Source organism: Narcine bancroftii, chromosome 4, assembly GCF_036971445.1.
Source record: "Narcine bancroftii isolate sNarBan1 chromosome 4, sNarBan1.hap1, whole genome shotgun sequence".
In the NCBI taxonomy this organism is placed as follows: Eukaryota; Metazoa; Chordata; class Chondrichthyes; order Torpediniformes; family Narcinidae; genus Narcine; species Narcine bancroftii.
The window spans coordinates 71,470,019-71,491,875 of NC_091472.1; the positions used below are offsets into that span (position 1 = coordinate 71,470,019).

At 41.2% G+C, this 21,857-nt stretch overlaps 1 protein-coding gene across 6 annotated transcripts in view; it reads left to right on the top strand.

Moving 5' to 3' along the window:
* LOC138760672 (uncharacterized) overlaps positions 1-21,857 on the top strand; it is a 184,149-nt gene that overhangs the window by 123,127 nt on the left and 39,165 nt on the right. Inside the window, exon 10 of one of the 6 annotated variants that reach the window (XR_011355793.1) lies at positions 8,861-8,894. The exons of 4 other annotated variants lie outside the window; for them this stretch is intronic. Coding sequence is in view for 1 of the 2 variants with exons in the window: in XM_069931595.1 (XP_069787696.1) it covers positions 8,861-8,914 (54 nt within the window). In the remaining variant the exon portion in view is untranslated. Of the gene's footprint in view, positions 1-8,860; positions 8,979-21,857 lie in introns of those variants that run through there. One more of the 6 variants, XM_069931595.1, reaches the window with a different exon arrangement.

Consider the following 21,857-nt stretch of genomic DNA (forward strand, 5'->3'; position numbering starts at 1 on the left):
ATCGACCAGGATTTAGGGCAGGTCCACCATTGCTCGATGCATCACTCAAATGTCACCGGTGGAAGATAAAATCCCTTATCCCCGGGGATAGGGGAAAGGACACAGAGAACCAATTAACGGCAGTCTAGTGTAGAAGGCAAAAATGGCTTCCTCAACCAATTCACTTAATGGCCAGTCTACTGGTTAGCCAGTGTGAAAAGGACTTAAGAAACTCACTGTCTCAACCCCTGCCACTGCACCAGTGAATTGCTCTTGCTTATCAGTCAGATCACCCAGACTATCTGCAGCCCAGGGCAAGATTCTCTAATCTCATGCCAGATCTGGTCTTTGGTGTCACTTAAAATTGCTTTGAATGTGCAATGTCCTCTGTTGAATTTCAGAAGAGTTTTACCTGTCACGCTACAGCTGTTGTGGAGCATAAAGCAAATGCACAAAGGTATATTCATTCTGATATGGCTAAACTCAGAAAAATGCATTAAAATATGCATTTTCTGATGCCTTTTATTTATAATTCTGGTGTTAGAGGAAATGTATTGAATGTAAGCTTGTTGGTTAACTGCAAGATAAGATTTATTGTATAATCATGAATTATTTAATAATGTATAGCCAGAACATGAAAAAAGCAAGATTCTTGCTGTCTCTTTCTGGGTATCCATTCTCTGTTGCAATTCCTCTTCCTTGATTTCAACATCTTTGAAAGTGAAGGGCATACCGAAGGAGTGCTTACTCAAACATATGGTATTATGAAATTCCTAAATAGTGACAGTGTAAAAGCAGGGATGTTATGGTGTACCTATGTAAATTTTGCTGGATTATAACTGGAACTAATTTTAAGGACATGCAATTTCAGGAAGGAAGGCTTTTTAGAGAGAAGCAAAACTATTTACTGGAATTATAAGGGGTTCCTCAGTTTTAAATTTGTAATAAAACAATTCACATGGGATTAAAGTGCACATTCCATATTTTATTCAAGGTTATTTGCAAACATTTTGGTTTGATCGTGTAGAAATTACAGCACTTTTTATACATAGTTCCAGGGCACCATAATGTTTGGGACAGGTGGCTTCACAGATGTTTGTGAATTCTCAGGTATGTTTAATTGCTTCATTGGTACAGGTATAAGAGAGCTAGGCTTGCTTCTAAGCTTTTGATCAACTTTGGAATCTGTAGTTGCCATTTTTAAACATGAAGACTGGAGTTATGTCAAAATCATTCTGAGGCTGAAAAAAAAGAAAACAGAAGGGGACATCGTGCAAACCTTAGGATTTCCAAAATCTACAGTTAGGAACATCAATAAGAAAGAGCGTACTGGTGAGCTCAGTAATCGCAAAGGGTCAGATAGGCCATGGAAAATCTCCACTGCTGATGACAGAAGAATTCTCATGAAAATAAAGAAAAATTCCCAAACACCTGTCCAACAGATTAGAAACATTCTTTAACATAAACATAACAATTACAGCATGGAAACAGGCCATTAGGTCCTTCTAGTCCGCACCGAACCAAACACTCCTCTCTAGTCCCACCTACCTGCACAATGACCATAACCCTCCACCTTCTTCTCATCCATATACCTGTTCAGCTTTTTCTTAAATAATAAAATTGACTCTGCCGCCACTATTTCTCCCAGAAGCTCATTCCACACCACTACCACTCTCTGAGTAAAGAAGTTCCCCCTCATGTTACCTCTAAACCTCTGCCCCTTAACTCTTAACTCATGTCCTCTTGTTTCAATCTCTCCTACTCTTAACGGAAATAGTCTATCCACATCCACTCTGTCTATCCCTTTCATTATCTTAAATACCTCTATCAAATCCCCTCTCAACCTTCTACACTCCAAAGAATAAAGACCTAATCTGCCCAATCTCTCCCTGTACTCTAGATGCTTAATCCCAGGTAACATTCTGGTAAATCTTCTCTGCACTCTCTCCACTCTGTTTATATCCTTCCTATAATTAGGAAGGACCAGAACTGCACACAGAACTCTAAATTGGGCCGCACCAACACCTTATACAATCTTAACATCACTTCCCAACTCCTATATTCCATGCAATGATTGATAAAGGCCAGCAGACTAAAAGCCTTCTTCACCACCCTATTCACATGAGGAACGATGTACCGTTACTCCTAAATACTTCTGCTCTTCTGTATTCATCAATGCTCTCCCATTTACTACGTATGTCCTGTTCTGATTCTTCTTACCAAAATGAAGCACCTCACACTTATCAGCATTAAATTCCATCTGCCATTTTTCAGCCCACTTTTCTAAGCAGCCCAAATCCCTCTGCAATCTTTGAAAACCTTCTTCATTATCCACTATTCCACCTATCTTAGTATCGTCTGCATATTTACTAATCCAATTCACCACCCCATCATCTAGATCATTAATGTATATAACGAACAAAAAATGGCCCAATACAGATCCCTGAGGCATACCACTGGTCACCGGCCTCCAACCTGACAGACAATTTTCCACTACCACTCTCTGGCCTCTCCCTTTCAGCCAATGTTCAATCCATTTGACTATCTCAAAATTTATACCTAAAGACTGCACCTTCCTAACTAACCTTCCATGTGGTACCTTATTGAAGGCCTTACTGAAGTCCATATAGACAACATCCACCGCGCTACCCTCATCCACATTCCTAGTCACCTCTTCAAAAAATTCAATCAGATTGGTCAAACAGGACCTTCCTCTCACAAATCCGTGTTGAGTGCTCCTGATCAGACCCTCTCTATCCAGATATTTATAAGTACTATCTCTAAGAATTTTCTCCATTAATTTACCTACCACAGATGTCAAACTTACAGGCTGATAATTGCCAAGCTTCCTCCTTGAACCCTTTTTAAATAACGGAACCACATGCGCAATACGCCAATCCTCCGGCATTATCTCCATCTCTAATGAAATTTGGAAAATTACCGTCAGAGCCTCTGCTATTTCCTCCTTTACTTCTCTCAATGTCCTGGGGAAGATCCCGTCTGGTCCCGGAGCCAGGTGTGGATATGTAAATGACTACTGTCCACAGAAGATGTCATGAATACAGAGGCTACACTGCAAGACGCAAACCACTAGTTAGCCACAGAAACAGGTTGGCCAGATTACAGTTTGCCTAGAATTATTTAAAAGAGCCTGGAGGACTATGGAAAAAAGTCTTGTATCTAACTGATTAACCTGTATCAGAATGATGGCAAGAGCAGTGTGTAGGCATAAAGGAACTGCCCAAGATCCAAAGCATACCACTTCATCAGTGAAACATGATGGTGGGTGTATTATGGCCTGGGTATGTGTGGCTGCCACAGGTACTGGGGCACTTACCTTCATTGATGATGTAACTGCTGATAACAGTAGCAAAATGAATTCTGAGGGGTACAGAAGCATCTTATCTGCTCAAGTTCAAGCAAATACCTCTAAACTCATTAGATGGTTCTCTATCCTCCAGCAAGACAATGATCCCAAACATACTGCTAAAGCAACAAGAGTTTTTCAAAGTTAAAAGCAGGAAAATTCTTTCATGGCCAAGTCAAGATCTAAATCAAATTGAGCATGCTGAAGAGAAAACTTTTGGGGGCAAGTTCTCAAAACAAGCAGGAGATGAAGATGACTACAGTAGAGGTCTGGTAGAGGATTACCAGAGAAGATACTCAGCACCCGGAGATGTCTATGAATCACAGACTTCAAGCAGTCATTGTATGCATAGGAAATGCAACAAAGTACTAAACATGACTACTTTAATATGCATACCAATGCTATGTCCCAAATATTATGGTGCCCTGAAATGAGGAGACTGTATAAAAAGTGCTGTAATTTTTTACAAGGTCAAACCAAAATGTACAAATACCCTTGAATAAAACCTGGAAAGTGCACTTTATTCAGATGTGAATTGTTTGATTACAAATTTAAAACTGGAGTAAGTAAAGGAAAAATGTCTTTGTCCAAACATTATGGAGGCACTGTATATGTCGAAACTGGAGAAGCTCAAGTTGTTTTTCTTGTAGTGAAGAGAATGGACAGTGGGGTTTAATACAGTTGTACAAGATTTAGATAGGAAAATTGAGGAAACTTGTCATTGACAGGTGATTCCAAGTCTGGGAAACGGATTTAAAATTTTGGGCAAAAGCTAAAAAGATGATATAAGGAAAGCCTTTATTATGAAGAATATATGGGATTTAGAATTTTCTCCTTATATGAGCAGTTGAAGTACAATAAATCAACACCCTCAAAATGAAATTGGACAGGAAGTTGAGAGAATAATTTGTAGTACTACAGAGAAAAAGCAGGGATTGGGAGTGATGAGATCATTCTGCTCAGTGACTGCATGGAGTCAATTGTCTGGCTAGCCTTTTTTTAGTCCCATAAAATTACTGGGACTGTTGTCTTCCTCTACTTTGTATGATCATAATGGGTTTATGTTTTAATTACCCCTGGCTTTGCTGAAACCCCGACTTGGCAATTTTAATAAATAACAAAAGACCAGAATTCCTTCATCTCAATAGGACAGCAGGATACCCTTCCTCTCTACCAAGTTTTTAAAAACTGAACCCACCTCACTAATATCAGAGATTAGTTGGGCATGAGTTCATGTCACTTAACTTGTCCCTTTCTGAAGCTCGTTTCTGATCGGGATGTCTTAAAAATTAACATCTCTTTTGAAAGTGTGTGACTGTGGGTGATGTTCACAGGTGGGCTTTTATTATATAGGAAATCACAATGCAGGATTAGAACAAATATAAAGGATAAGAAAATATGGTCAGAAGTTATTATTAATGTCTGAATTTCATCTTAGTTCTAGTGAACTGAGGAATAATCAGGGCAGGGCTGAGAAATCGGGAGACGACCCAGTGAATGTAATGAATATAGGGAAGCAAAGCTCCAACAAAAGACAAGATCTCCTTAAATTATTATCCAGATAAAACAGCTGACAAGCTGGCAATTTTATAAGTGGGACAATTGCTGTCAAAAGGCCGACCTGGGATTAGTATCCATCAATCTGAAGTATAAAAACTGAAGCTCTAAGGCTAAGGGAAGTATTGTGTAATGGAGATGTGCAATACTATTTTTATGTCTGGAGCTGACCTTGGAATTCAGAAGAAGATCTGCAGTGATAATGGTTGAAGATATCAACTACACTTGGTCAAAGGGAAACATAAGTGCTCCCTCTTAAGTTCCGAAATGTGGCTTTGGAAATACTGAGAGATAAATGTTGCAGTTTGGATATTTTAAAGTATCTAAAGCTTGTCTTCTTGTTACAATCTGTCCCTGAGTTACGAACACCTGACTTACAGCCACCTTATAATGAGCTCTCATAAAATTATAAAATTCAAAAGCCTGATATATTTGCATACTTTTGTTCCTACAAATGGCAGAATTCATTTTCTCTCTCAACTTTTAGTAATTCTTCTTTATTATTATTGTTCTAAGTTTTTGGTATGATTCATTGCAATTCTGTGGAGGTGTTTACCATATTGAGGGAGTTTTGTTTATTTTCCAACTTATGGGCAGAAACACAAGATCACAAGATAAAGGAACAGAAGTAGGCCATTTGGCCCATTGAGTCTGATCCACCATTCCACCATGAGCTAAACCATTCTCACATCTAGTACCAATTTTTGGCCTTTTCCCAATATCCCTTGATAACCTGACTAATTAGATACCTATCAATCTCCTCCTCAAACTCTCCCAGTGATCCAGGCTCCACAGCTATATGTGGCAACGAATTTCACAAATCCATGATCCTCTGGCTAAATAATTTTTTTCCTCATGTGTTTTAAATGGGAACCTTCTAATGCTAAGACTGTGCCCTCTTGTCCTAGACTCACCCACCAAGGGAAACATCTTATTCACATCTGCTCTGTCCACTCCTTTCAGCATTCAAAATGTTTCTGAGATTCCCTCTCATTCTTCTATACAGTTCAAGAGCCAATAAACACTCCTCATATGTTAGCCCTTGCAATCCAGGAATCATCATTGTAAATCTTCTCTGAACTACATCCCATCTAAGATAAGGAGCCCAAAACTGCACACAGTACACAAAATGAGGTCTCACCAGTGCCCCATAAATCCTCATCACTATTTCTCTTGAAATGAATGCCAACATAGCATTCACTTTTTTTTTTTACTGCTGATCCAATTTGATGGTTAACCTTTAGGGTATCCTGCACGAGGACCCCCAAGTCCCTATATACATCCAAATTTTGAATTTTCTCCACATCTAAGTAATAAACTGCCTGTTTATTTCTTCTTACAAAATGTACAACCGTACATTTCTCAACATTGTATCTCATCTGCCATTTCGTTGCCCCCTCTCCTAAACTGTCCAAATCTATCTGCAACCTTTAAATTTCTTCAACACTTCCTACTCCACCACCCATCTTGGTGTTGTCTGCAAACTTAGTCACAAAACCATTTAATCCATAATCTAAATCATCAATATACATTGTAAAAAGAAGTGACTCCATCACCGACCCCTGTGAAACACCACTAGTAACCGGCAACAAACTTGAACAGAATCCCTTTATTCCCACCCTTTGCCAATGCTCCATCCAATCTAATATCTTTCCTGTAATTTCATGGGCCCTCATCTTATGTGGCACCTTATTGAAGACCTTTTGAAAATCCAAACACATAACATCCATGGCCTATCCCTTGTCCATCCTACTTGAAATTTCCTCAAAAAATTCCAATAGGTTGGTCAGGCAGGATCGTCCCTTCATGAAACCATGCTGATTTGGAGCCATTATGTCAGGCACCTCAAAGTATTTCATAACCACGTTCTTGAGGATCTACTCCAATTACTTTCCAACTACCAATGTTAAACTAATAGGCCTGTAATTATCTTTTCTCTGCCTCCTTCCTTTCTTATACAGTGCGACTGCATTTGCGACCTTCCGGTCCTCTGGAACCATGCCAGAGTCTACTGATTCCTGGAAAATTATTTCTAATGCCTCCACAATCCCTAACACCACTTCCTTCAGAACAAATAGGTGCACCTCATCCAGTCCGGGAGACATATCTATCTTTAATCCATTTATGTTACCAAGCACTTTCCCTCTAGTAATCTTGACTGAACTTAAGTCTATTCCCTGAGATCTCTATCAGGTCTATGCTAATGTCTCCCACAATGAAGACTGATGCAAAATATCTATTTAGTTTCTCTGCCATCTCTTTGTTACCCATTATAATTTCTCCAGCATCATTTTCAATCAGTCCTGTAGCTGCCCGTGTCTCTTTTTTACTCTTCATATATTTTAAAAAAACTCAGTATTCTTATGTATAAGATAGGCCAGTTTACTTTCACAATTCATCTTTTCTTTCCTAATGACGTTCTGAGTTTCTTTCTGTAAGTTTTTAAAAGTTTCCCATGCCTCTGTTCTCCCACTAATTTTTGCTTCCTTGTATGCTCTCCCTTTTGCTTTTATTTTAACTGTAATCTTTCCTGTTAGCCACATTTGTGCCATTTTTTCATTCATAAATTTCTTTTTTCTTGGAATATATTTATCCTGCACTCTTCTCATTTCTTGTGGAAATATCTGCTGTCCTTCCATCTAGCTTACTTTTCCAGTCAACTTGGGCCAGTTCCTCTCTCATACCACTGTAATTCCCTTTGTTCCACTGAAATATGAGCACACCTGATATCAGTTTCTCCTTTTCAGATTTGAAACAGAACTCAATCATATTATGATCACTACATCTTAAGGGTTCCATTACCTTTAGTTCCCTAATCACCTCAGATTCATTAAACAGCACCCAATCCAAAACTGCTGATCCCCTGGTGTGCTTATCGACATCCATCATTAAACCATGTCTCAGTGATGGCCACAATGTCATATCTTTTAATCTGTAGCTGAACAACAAGGTCATCTACTTTATTATGTGCATTTAAGTACAATACCCTTAGACCTGAATCTGTTACCAATTTTGCTGTATTTCTATTGCACAGCAAATTATCTCCAAACAGCCATCCCATAGACATTCTACAAACTCTCTCTCCTGAGATCCAGTATCTTCTTGACTTTCCCAAAATCTTTTCATGTTAAAATCACCCATTATTATTTTGACATTTTCGTTCTAACATGCTTTTTGTATTTCTAGCTGTCCACCTCCTGGCTGCTGTGTGTGGGCTAATATACAGCTGTTAGGGTCCTTCTACCCTTGCCATTTCTTAACTCAACCCATCAGGATTCAACCACTTCTGATCCTATGTCCCTTCTCTCTAATGATTTAATATCATTGCTTACCATCAGGACCACACCACCCCTCTACCTACCTGCCTATCTTTCCTGTACACTGTGTACCCTTGGATGTTCAGCTCCCAATCACATCCATCATTAAACCATGTCTCAGTGATGACCACAATGTCATATCTTTTAATCTGTAGCTGAACAACAAGGTCATCTACTTTATTATGTGCATTTAAGTACAATACCCTAAGACCAGAATCTGTTACCAATTTTGCTGTATTTCTATTGCACAGCAAATTATCTTGTCTTTTCACCTGCCTGTCCTTTTTGTCATCTTTGCTACACAGTATCTTTGACTTTTTTCTATTTTCCTCTTTCTCGACCCTAACATCCTGGTTCCCTTCCCCCTGCCAACTTAGTTTAAACCCTCCCTAATAGCTACATTAAACATCCCTGCCAGGATACTGGTACCCTTTGAGTTCAGGTGATCCCATCCTTTTTGTATAGGTAATATCTCCCCCAATCGACATAGACTTCTGCAAAACAGAACTCGTTTGTTAACCAGGGTTAGCCTGTACTGTAATTTCTGATCAGGTTTTAATGATGTGAGTTTACCGAAGAAGATGTATTTGTATATTTTCTCAATGAGAGTTTTCGGTGACATTTCTTTTCCTTCTTCTAGGTTGCTGACTCCCATAACTGGAAAGGCATGTTTAAATGTCCACCACTCTGGTGAATCCTTCCACTTCCAGCAACCAGTTATCTTTATACTTGACCAATGAATCCAAAAAAATAAATGTTAGAGACAAAACTTGTCCTCTTTATATATGTTAGATAGGAATAATTTAAAAAAACCCACACTGTCTGTGGTTCTGAAATTTGGTTCCATTAACTTCTAAATTATAATGTTGTACATAATAGAGGATATGTAGTGTTTCTCAAAATAAGTATTTTAATATTACAGGAGTTTCTTGACTAAGTTAATTTTGATGTTATTCAAATTCAAAGCAGTATTTCAGCAAACAAAAAAGAGACATGATAACATAAATGGGCTGGAGATGTTTTCATAAAACTGTAAGTGAAGAGCCAATTTGCACATTACTGGGTCATGTAGGTTCTATTGGGAAGTTCAGCTCCTTTTTTTTGATGTAAATCTCTCCCAAATAATCTCAACGGCAGAATGTGTCCGTAGTAGCTGAGAAAAGAGAGTTCTTTTGTACTACAGCACAGTACAGGTCCTTCAACCCTCTTTTGTAAACCATGGTTTACCTCCATTACTAATGAAACTATGGGCCAATACTCAAACTTAGTTCTTGTCCTCATTGAAGGCTCTTTCATGTGGCCAGAATACCCCAATGTAAAGCTGCAAATTCTACCCCTATGCGACTCTCAGGGTTACCCACCTGAAAGAGCAGGAGGCGCCTCTGAGACACACTTTCTAACCCTCCTCCAGGAGGGATAATTGCCGGAGCACTGAAGTCCCTCTAGCCACCTGAATGCAGCCGCCTGAATGCTACAGTGGACAGGAGCCAGAGTGCGCTCTGAGGCATCTCACGTGCAGCTGTTCCTTTCAGGTGGTCAGCACAGCACTTTCAGGGTTGCCACTTGAATGACAATTCCAAAGCTCTGCATCCACTTCTGCAGGCACATTCTTGGTGGAGAATGCAGCTGAAAGTGGCACAGAATGCTGACATTCTGCAATCTCAAATACAACCTCAGAACTATGTCCGATTGCATTACCTATGGATATCAAATCATGTCACTCACGTGTTCTGAACTCCAGGATCACATCAGTTTGATGTTCATTGCAATGAACAAGTCACCTAAGCTCCATGCTCAAGAAGAGGGTTTGTGGGGCTGAGATTTACTTTCCTCTTGTGGTATCATGTAAGGGCAAAGGCATCTCTGGCTTCCATGGCTCTCTATCTTCTGTGCCAATGCATTGCAACCTGTAAACCAGGAACCTGAAGAACAGATGACTATGTATAGGAGTGGAGTATAAATTCCTGGCCCATCAGCTTCTCTTCATTTACTTTAATTAACTCATGAGATCTGGATGTAGAAGGTTAAATGGTGAGAAAATTGAAAATCCCCAGATACAAAGTTTGCATGCTTGCGTATCAAGATGGTGGCACACAAGGTAGCAGCAGCCACTTCAGCTCCTCGCAATGGTGAAATCCCCAATCAGCTACGTTGTGACTATGATATGGAAACACTCATCAAAATACAAAGCACAAAATGGATTTTCAAAGTAGTGGACCAGATCAGTAAGATTCTGTGTAGTTTGAACCTACTGAAGCAGGAAACACAGGCTGCTGCAAACCACAGAGTGGGTTGTGGGAGACATGTCAGAGGCCATTGGAAACAATGTGGGAGAAGGCAGAAGCATATAAAACAGGCTAGTATTGGGGTTAGACACATGCTCCCAATAATTTTATAAATGTAAGATCTCTGGAGAACAAAATGGATTACCTAAGGCTGCATTTGAGAGAACTACAGGGCTTCCATGCTCTGATGATGATGGAAATGTGGCTCCAGGGCACCATTTTAGACTCACCGAACCAGCTGGAAGGCCTTATCTTCTACAGGGCAGACAGAATCGCTGATGCTTCTAGCAAGACTTGAGGGGGTCTGTGTATTTACATCAAAGAGAACTGGTGTACCATGTCTCTGTTGTGAAGACCTTCTGCTCAACAGAAATATAGTACCTCCTGGTGAAATGCAGACCCTTCTATCTGGCCAGGGAATTCCTGGCCACGTTGATTGCGTTTTGCCTTCGGCTAATGAGGGTGAAGCCATGAAAGAGCTTTATGGTGCCATTTGTGAAGCCCAGACTTCCCACTCTGGTGGTGGCATGATTGTTGGTAGTGACTTCAATCATGGCAACCTGAAAACCATCTTACCACAGTTTCAATAGCATGTGAACTTTGCCACCAGTGGAGTGAACAGCCTGGATTGGGTGTATGCCAACATTCATGGTGCATTGGTTAGAACATAGAACACTACAGTACAGTACAGGTCCTTCAACCCTCGATGTCATGCTGATCCATATACTACTTAAACAAAGTACTAAACTGATTTCCACTGATTTCACTATCCTCAGCAGGGTCTTGTGTCCGAGGAGGTACAGTTTCTAAACCAGGCGGTGATGCAGTTGCTCAGGATGCTCTCAATGCATCCTCTGTGGAATATAGTGAGGATGGAGGAGGGGAGATGAACTTTCCTCAGCCTTTGCAGAAAGTAGAGGCACTGCTGGGCTTTTTTGGCTATGGAGCTGGTGTCATTGGCGTATCTAGGGTATGGCAGCCATGGCATATGCCCTGGGTACCACTTGAAGGAAGGTGCTACTGTCCTCACCTCGCCCATCCAATATCTTTGCTCACTGTTTTAACCTGCTATGCTGAGCTTCTCCAGCAATGGTGTCTGCAGACTTTGGAGTTTTACTCCAGGGAGGGTGTTTTGGTTTTTCTTTCCTGTTTATTTGCTCAGCAGCCTGGGCCCATCAGCACCCAGGGACAATACCACCCAGGGCTTCCATAGTGATTGGTGCTGGGGATGGCTCGGGGTGCTGCAGCCCAGCGTGCTGCTGGTTATGGAGGGCCTGAGGGCCATTGCGTGTGCATCCAACCATGTTGGTCATGTCACAGCCACCCCTATCTCCCTGCCTGAAAGCCATGATCACCAATCTCGGCCTGTGTGTGTGTCCTAGTGGCCAATGTCATTGCCACCTCTCCTCTTGTCGACAAGGGCTTGGAATCTCTGCAGCGCTGTGTGAATGTAAGCAGACTATCCATGGTGCTGGGTGAGTGGAGGGGGGTTGTCACTTCTTCCGCTGTCTATGCTCGCACTTTCAATATTTCTGAGTGTGAGCACCAGCAGCTGATCTTCATGGGAGCTAAATGTTGCTATAAAAAGGCTTTTTATAACAACAAGTAGTATTCTATACTTGCACAAAGAAATTTTTAAAAATGTATTTTCACATGGTTAAGTATTGCACACACAAATTGTTGAAATGCATTCCTAATCAAAGTGTGTACATTGGAGACAAGAACATAGAATTGAAGAAACAAAAAAAGTTGTATTTTAGAATTCAAAGGATTTTGTCCACAATTTTAATTTTGGAATTGAAATATTCATTTATCCCTGGGTGTGGGTAAACTGAGCAAAGACCATTTTCGTTATTAATAATCCCCCATGCAGCTGGAACTGCTGGAAGACGGCCATTTTGCCTACGGAGGCTGCAGGTAATGCTTCAACGTGGGCTGGAGCATCCTACATCTTGGTGACTGGGAATAATAAACCTGAACGTGATGTGGCGTAGTATGCAATTGTTACAAGGTACATTATATCAAAGGTACAAATAACGTAATAGCAGATTGTTTGTCAAGATGTTAAAATTGAACATGTAAAGAAATATAAACTCTCAAGATTGGTATATGTTATAATGTTATATATTGTATATTGTTATAACTGTAGTGATTGCAAAATCAGTTTAGTTATAACTGAATTTTAATTCGAGAGTTAAAATTCCTTTGTAGGGAGAGTGTTGAGGTATATTATATATTATGTCTTTAAAAGAGATAGAATATGGGGGTTTAGTGTAGGTCACTACAAACAGAGCAAAACTTCACATCTATTTAAAATGCAAGAACTTGGCTGAAGCCAGTCATGCAGACACTAAGACAATGGGACTGTTTTGGAACAAATTTTAAAAAGCAGGTGCAAGTAAGCAGTCCACGCTCAGAGGCTGATAATATCTTTCAAAGGTTGGTTTTGGAACCCTGTTTGAAAGAAGAGAGAGAGAGAGAGAGAACCGATTTCTGCAGTGGTTTTTGGAAGCCTGTTGAAACCCCATTTTGAAGATGGGTTGTGAGTTCTGAATTCGGCCTGTTGAAAAACACTTGTAGTCCTTTCAAGAGGAAATCGCTGGATAGAGTGTTTCTCCCGAAATAAGAGAAACAAGAGGAACTCTGTGGTGACCTGGAAGAAGAGGTTATCATTTGGAAAATCCATGATGGGGCAAGTTTCTTCAGCAAGACACTAAAGTTGCTGATTAGAGGGAATCAGTTTGTGTGTGCCCAATGAGCAACAAATCTCTCTCTGAAACCAACAAGAACCTTCCTGAGCTGTGACCATTTACCTTTAAGCACAAGAGCATGGTGAAAATTCATAAATGTTAAATTCTGTGCACAATATAAGAATTGCTTGATACCGGTGAACTTGGAGGAGTGAGAAGTGAGATTGGACTGTGAGAACTTTCCTGAACGTATACACATTACATACATATGTGCTTAGAATTAGAAGGGGGTTAAGTTAATAGTAGTAAGTTAAAGTTTGATCCTGTTTTTATGTTTAAAGAAAATTAAAAGCAACTTTTGTTTAAGAAACCAATTGTCCTGGTGAATTTCTATTTCTGCTGGGTTTTGGGGTCCTCTGAACGTGTAACACAATCAAGGGTTCTGTTAGTGAGGGGGGAGCGGGAAAGGAAGGGGGAGCGAGAAGGGAAGCACCTTTCCCTTACTAAAACTCAGCCCAGAGGCCCGAGGGGGAGTTAATCCACAACACAATGTGGGAAATTTACATGGCTATGTTGCATGGCACGGTTGGTATAGTGGTCAACGTCAGCCCAATTAATTGTGTGTGAAAATCACCCAACTGTCAACTTTATGTGCAATTTTTAAATGAGGAGCAGTGCAATTTCAGTTCTTGCCATAGTTGCGATTTTACATAGATACACCACTGGCTGGTGATAAGGGACCAGGTAAGATTGTCCACCAAGTGTACGCCAAGGAACTTGATACTCTTGACATCCCCAACAGTAGAGCCGTCAATGGTCAGCAGAGAGTGATATCCCTAGGCCCTCCTGAAGTCAACAACCATTTCTTTTGTTTATTAATGTTCAGATACAGGTTGTTGGTTCTGCACCAGTCCGTTAGCAATTGCACCTCATCTTTGTTTGCTGGTGCACACTGGTGCATTATTAATAAAAAGGTGGGGGGGGGGGGAAATCTTCAGTTTGACCTCACCAACTACTCCTGCAAGGGATTTATCCTCATCACTATCCAGGTGTTATGAACTCACAGGGTCAACACTTGTAGCAGCACTGATTTACCACAGCTTACAAACAAATAAAGAATACACTCACTCGTTTCTTCCAGCACACCATGAAGTCGACTTTCTTTTATTCCATTAGACACAGCAACTTCCTAAACACCACCCAGCAAAACACCACCCACCACCATTCCTCTGACTTTCTCATTGGATCACCTCCAAATGAGTGATCCTGACATAATCACTCTCCTCCTCTTGAAGATGTCAGCAAGATCTAATGCTTACCAACCAGGGCTAACCAGAAACCATAGTTGGATGCAGAGGTTCAGGCCTTTCTCAGAGCTCATGATGTTGCCTTCAGGACAAGGTGTATTATGACACTGAAGTCAGTCAGGGCTGACTCTCCTGTGAAATTCAAAAGGCAAAGTGAGGGTACCCACCGAAGTCCACAGACAACTGTGAAACTTGCGACATGAGGTGCATGTGGCAAGGGATCAAGATTATAATGGATCACAAGTCAACCTTGTGAGTTCAGGACAATGGCACCTCCCTTTTGGACAGGCTGAACATGAGAAGAACAGGATGATACCAAGGAAAGCTTTGTGTTCCCCTGATGAATGAGCCCACTGCATAGCTGTGGTTGAGGTCAGGAGAACCCAATCCAAGCTGAACCTACACAAAGTGGTGGGACAAGACAACATACCTGGTCGGGTACTAAAGGACTGTGTAGACCAATTGACTGAGGTCTTCTTGGATATCTTCAACACCTCACTGTAGCAGTCCATCATTTCTGCATGGTTCAAGACAGCCACCATCATCTTGGTACCCAAGAGGATGTCAATAACAGATCTCAATGACTACCACCATGTGACACTAACCTCCAACATAATGAAATGCTTCAAGCATCTGGTGATGGAATGCATCAAAGCACACCTCCCAGAGATGTTGGACCCATTTCAATTCACCTCTAGAAGAAACCATTCCACAGACAATGCTATAGCCTTATCCCTTCAGTCTGTCCTGGCATACCTGGAGAATGACACCTCATACGCCAGGCTGCTGTTCATTGACATCAGCTTGATGTTTAATATGACTATTCCCCAGACACTGGTGGAAAGCTGTCCTCGCAGGGCCTCCACACCCCTCTGAAACTTACTAATGGAAAGACCACAGTTTGTCTGTGTCGGTAGCAGAACATTGAGCACCATCACGCTGAGCACTGGCGCACCTCAGGACTGTGTGCTCAGCCTAGTCTTGTACATGCTACTGACCCATGACTGCATCACCAGATCCAGCTCCAACAGTGTCATCAAGTTTGTGGATGACACAACAGAATTTGACCTCATCAACAACAATGATGAGTCGCACTACAGAGAAGAGGTGGAAAATCTCATGAAATTGAGTGAGAATAACAACCTGAGTCTTAATGTGGACATGATGAAAGAGATGAGTGTGGACTTCAGGATGACCAGGAACAACCACCTACTCTACTCATCAACAACTCTGTAGTTGAGACAGTGGAGAGCACTAAGTTCCTTGGAGTTCCCGTAATGAGTGACCTTTCATGGACTCTAACTCCTCCTCACTTGTCAGGAAGGAGTAACACCGACTGCATTACCTGAGAAGACTGAAGCGAGCAAGGTTACCAGCCACCATTATGTCAACCTTCTATAGGAGCTCTATCAGGAGCTTCCTGGCCGGCTGCATCATGGTGTGGTAATGGTTGATGCAGAGAAATGGATCAGAGGTGAATCCACAGGACAGAGAGGATCATTGGAGTCTCCCTATCCTTCCCCCCCTTCCCCACCCCCCCCTCCACATTCATGTGATCTAGCAGAATTGTTGTCTGAAGAGGGTGCTCAAAATAATTTAGGAACCATTCCACCCCTCACATAACATCTTTCAGCTGCTCCCATTGGGAAAGAGATTCAGGAGTATCGGAGCCAACACTACCAGGCTTAGAAACAACTTCTTCCCACATGCAGTGAGAATGCTGAACGACCAAAGGAACTGCTCACACTAACCATCCGAGACTCTCATACGTAAAAATCTATACTTGTCCTGCATATGTATTGTTTCTCTTTATGTGTATTATGTCTGGTTGTGTGTCTGCATGTCTTGCATTGAGGACCAGAGAAAGCCATTTATTTTTTTACAAATTTAAACATGCAGCTCGGTAATAGGCCATTTTGGTCCCTGAGCACTTGCCACCCAATTACGCCCAAGTAACCTACAACCCCAGGTACATTTTGGAGAGTGGGAGGAAACTGAAGCCCCCGGGGAAAACCCACCCAGACACGGGGAGAACGTACAAACTCCTTACAGAGAGCATGGGGTCCAAACTCCGGTCCCGATCACTGGCGGTGCAATGGCTTTGCGCTATCTGCTAAGCTAACCATGCTGTCGGGTTGTACTTGTGCAATTAGATGTCAATAAACTTTATTTGACCTGACTTGATGTTTGGTGGTGAAGAAAGGAAATGCAATGTTGTCATTCATTTGAAGAAGAAAGTAATGTAGGAGCAGGTATGTGATATTGAATCTTTATAAGGCACTGGTGAGACCTCATGTGGAGTATTGTGAACAGATTTGGACTTCTCATTTAAAAAAGGAAGGGGTGACGTTGGAGAGGGTTCATAGGACCTTCTTGTTTCCTGGAATGAAAGTTTTAGATGAGGATCATTTGACAACTCTTGGCCTTTACTGTTGGAATTTAGGAGAACGAGGGGGAAACTCATTGAAATATTTTGAATGTTGAAAGGTGTGCACAGGGTAGATGTAGAAAGGTTCTTTTCCTTGCTGGAAGAGTCTTGGACAAGAGGGCACAACTTCAGGATTGAAGGGTGTCCTCTTAGAACAGAGATGAAGAGGAATTTCTTTAGCAGGATGGTGGTAAATCTGTGGAATTTTTTGACACAGGCTGTTGTAGAGACCAAGTCATTGCGTGTATATAGGGAGAGATTGATCGGTTCTTAATTAGCCAAGGCATCAAAGGTTATGGGCAGTGGGGCTGACTGGGAAAATGGATCCGCTCATGATTAAGTGGTGGGGCAGACTCATTGGGCTGAATAGCCTATTTATTTATTCTCTTATGTCTATGGTATGGTCTTATGGAAAGAGATACATGAACTTTCAACATATGTAGGGACTGCTATTCTGAAATCAGCACTGAGTTTATGTGTGGCATCACATTGCTTAAAGAGTTTTCAATACTGATTTTGAAGGAGGATCCAAAGGGCCATCTAGCAGAATTGTTTTACTTCCTGAACCCTGAATAGGCCTGCATTCCTCATTCAGGGTCTCTGCTCAAGACAAGGAATCAAAGTAGCTTTATCTCAAGTGGAGAGCATCAATGCCATTTGCAACAGACTGTGAAATGTACCTAATGCCTAGAATGAACATGAGGTTAACATGCTCAGGTTCACAGTGACCTTGTCCTATATCAGGTGAATCTGACCATTCTGTCTCTTGTGCTCAAATTGTATACTGACTTTGGAGGTTCACCAGTTTGATTCCAGAGATGAAGGATTAGTTTATGAGGAGAGATTGAGTAGCCCAGAAATATATTCATTGGAATTTTAAAAAATGAGAGGGAATCTTATCGAAACATAAAATTATGAAAGGAATAAATAAAATAATGTGGGAAAATTGTTTCTGTTGGTAGGTTAAATTAAAACCAGGAGACATAGCCTCAAAATTCAGGGGAGTAGATTTAGGATAGAGATGAGGAATTGCTTTTCCCAAAGAGTTACAAATCTGTAGAATTCTGTGCCCTAGGAAGTAAGATCACAAAAAAAGGATCAGAAGCAGGCCATTTGGTCCATTGAGTCTGCTCCGTGAAACCTCCCTGAGTTAAGCTATTCTCGCATCTAGTTCCAAGTTCCAGCCTTGTCCCCATATCCCATGATACCCTGACGAATTAGATATCTATCAATTTCCCCTTTAAATTCCCGCAATGATCCTGCCTCCACAGCTGAATGTGGCAACAAATTCCACAAATCCACTACCCTCTGGCTAAAGAAATTTCTCCTCATCTCTGTTGAAAATTGGTACTTTTTAATTCCTAGACTATGCCCTCTTTTTTTTTAAATTTATTTATAGTATCTCCATACATTCATTTCAAATTGACTTAGTATAATATTACATAATAGATACTAAATAATTTTCAAATTTTCACCCCCCCCCCCACCTCCCCTAACCCCTTAGGAAACCACCTTGTGGTGGTTAATTCCCAAAAACCCAAATGGGTGTGGTATAAACCACAAGTGGCATATGACTTTCGGGAGCAGAAGTACCACCCCCTCCCCCCCCCCCCAGGCAGACAAAATACACGTATAAACCGAAAAATCATAATTTCTTATATCCATAAAACCCCGGTCCATCAATTTAACCAATCTTATTCATAAATTCTTTTTTTTGAAAATCCAAACTTGATATTAAATTTTGCACCCTTTCCACCCTCCCAACACTGAGTTAAACATTGTTTACAATCAATAAAAGCTTTTTTTAAATTTTTTTTTCAAGTCTTCCTGAATTTCATCCACTGAATTAAAACACCTCTGAACATCCCAGTTCAACACCGAATCTTCCATTCTTCTCAGTCTCAAGTTGAATTTGTAGCTTACTTTCAAAAAAAGTTTTTTCAAATCTTTTAAAATTTTCTTGAACATAATTCCTTCGGTCTTGATCTTCTAAAGCATCAATGTTATTTATAAGTTCTTTCTTCTATGTTTCCCAATTTAATATCAAATTTTCCACTTTGTCAATCTTCTCAATGTTAAGTTGAAATTATTGTTTATTTTCAAGAAAAACTTATTCAAAATTTTTAACTCTTCTTGGACATTGCTCCTTCGACTTTAATTTTATAAATCATCAATCTTGTTCATAGTTTCTTTCTACTGAGTTTCCAAATTTAATAAAGTTTCAGTTTTTTCCAATTTTCTCAATATTAAACTGATCTTGTTGTTTAGTTTAAAAAAAACCTTTTCAAAACTATTAAAATCTGTTTGCAATGTATGCATACTCACAGATAATAAATTCACTCTTCCAATATTCCATCCAAAAAAAAATCACTGATAAACCTTATTGCAGGTCAAGGAGTTCCATATATATGTTTATCTTCAGAAAATATTTCAAATATTTCAAATCAACATTCATCGCCATCTTTCAAAAAGGAGTCCGAAATCAACTTTAATAAGTTCTGTTCTTGAGAAAATTCCAGCACTAACTCCGGCTCTGTCTGGGCAAATAGGTCAAATTTCTTCCAAAGTCAAAGAATGTAATTTTGTTCTGTATTTATAGATAATAAGTTCATCCTTCCGATATTCCGTCCAAAAAAAAAATCACTAATAAACTTTAATGTTATCTGGATTTTTAAAACTCACAGGCAACCAATGCCAATTACTGCAATTTATCTTCATAAAACATTTCAAATCAATATTCATCACCATCTTTCAGAGGGGTGTCCAAGGCCAGCTTATCCGACAGTCCAATTAATGAGCTCCGTTCTTAAGAAGATTCCAGCCTTGACTCCGTGGTTCTGTCTGGGCAAGTAGGCCGAGTTTCTTCCAAAGTCGGAGAGTGTAGTTTTGTTCTGTATTTGAACTCTATTTTCCTTAATCTTTGTTGCCATTTTAAACTAAAAACAATTGATAAACAAAACAAAGACTTAACAGAAAAGAAATATTCTTAAAACGGGTATTTATATAACTGCCTGGGGGAGACCGGGAAGGCACGTCCGCTCCCTACGCCATCTTGCCACGCCCCCCGACTATGCCCTCTTGTCCTGGAATCACCCAACAGGGGAAGCATCTTATTTACATCTTCTCTGTCCAATCCATTCATTATTCAAAAGGTTTCTATGAGATCCCCTCTCATTCTTCTATATTCTAATGAATAGAGTCCAAGAGCCACTGAGCATTCCTCATATGTTAGCCTTCTTATTCCTGGAATCATTCTGTTAAACTTCCTCTGTACCCTCTCCAACCTTGCTATATCCTTTCTAAAATATGGGGCCCAAAACTGCACACAGTACTCCAAATGAGGTCTCACCAGTGCCCCAGAGTCTCATCAACACCTCTTTATTCTTATACACAATCCCCTTTGAAACAAATGCCAACATAGCATTCACCTTTTTTACCGCCAATCCAACCTGGCGGTTATCAGGTTATCCTGCACAAGGACCCCCCAAGTCCCTTTGTACTTCTGAGGTTTGAATTATCTCCCAATGCAAATAATAAGCTGACCATTTATTTCCTCTACCAAAACAAACAACAGTATATTTCTCAACATCATATCTCACCTGCCATTTCTTTGCCCATTCTCCTCAGCTGCCCAAGTCTCTCTGTAAGCTTTCGATTTCTTCTACACTTCATCCTCTACCACCTATCTTGGTCTCTGCAGTGAACTGGGATTCACTGGTAGGGTGTGTGCTGATGACTAGCCCCGCCTCCCGGCTCCGACCCCATCTGTCCACATATAACCCTGGTTTTCCACCCAAACCCAGAAGCCTTCTGAACACTGCTGTTGAACCCTACCCTTAGTTATAAGCTAATAAAAGTGTTTGTTCTCCTTCCAGTCATGAGAGCTTTTATTCGTGCTACAATTTTATTAGCTTATTCCCTAACAATGGAAGCGCTACTCAAGCCTCTATGCTATTAATGGACCCTCTGATCCCCGATGCAGCTGAGGAGTTCACATACTGGCTATACTGCTTCCAGGCCTACCGAACACACCCAGACACATCTTCCACAGCAGTGAACTCAGGAGGTCCGCACTCTTTGTGGGTAGGAACAAAAGGGTATGCAGTCATCAGGGACTGCTCTATGTATGACGCTGCTATCGAGGCATTGAAGGCTAGGTACCTGAAGCCGCAGAATGAGGTCTAGCAAGGCACCGACTCACTCTATGTTGTCAGCAGCCAGGAGACACCATTGACGACTACCTGGTGAATCTTTGGATGCTTGTTAAGTGCAGGTACAAAGTGGCTATGGGCCTTGTTCGTGAGGAAGGACAGATCTGGGACACTAGTCACAGGGGTCTGGCTCAAAGTACATGAGGCAGCAACTACTTGAGTCAGGTAAGAAGGGCCTGGCTAGCCATGTCGAGCTGGCCAAATCACTGGAACAGGCCAAGCTCAAGAACGACAACCTCGAATCCAGCAAGTTTGCCCACCCAGGGAGCCCTTCCAAGGACTGGCTGCTCCTGCTACCGCTACATCTGCCCTAATGGCTGCCACTTCCTGTGCCAGGGAATGCTTTTTTGTGGCAAGAGCCAGCATCCCTGATCTCATTGCCCGGCAAAAGATTGTATATTTCAGCTGAGGCAAGAAAGGACATTGGGCAAGGGTTTGCCTCATGAGGGAAAGCCCGGGGAAGTCCACGGCCTGTACCGCTTCTGGATCCAATTCCAGCCCCAAGCCGTCTGCCCCGAATTCTCCTGAACCCACGCTGCACAATGCCAACAGAAAATGGCAGTGAGGAAATGGTGCAAAAAGGCTCGGTGGCCATCTTGCTGCAACCCGAATTCAAATTCAGCGCCGTCATTGTCGGAGGAAGGAGGAAGGTGGTCATCTTGCCGCGCCATGAGTTCAACACCATCTTACCCATGCAGGGCAACCCAGGATGGTGG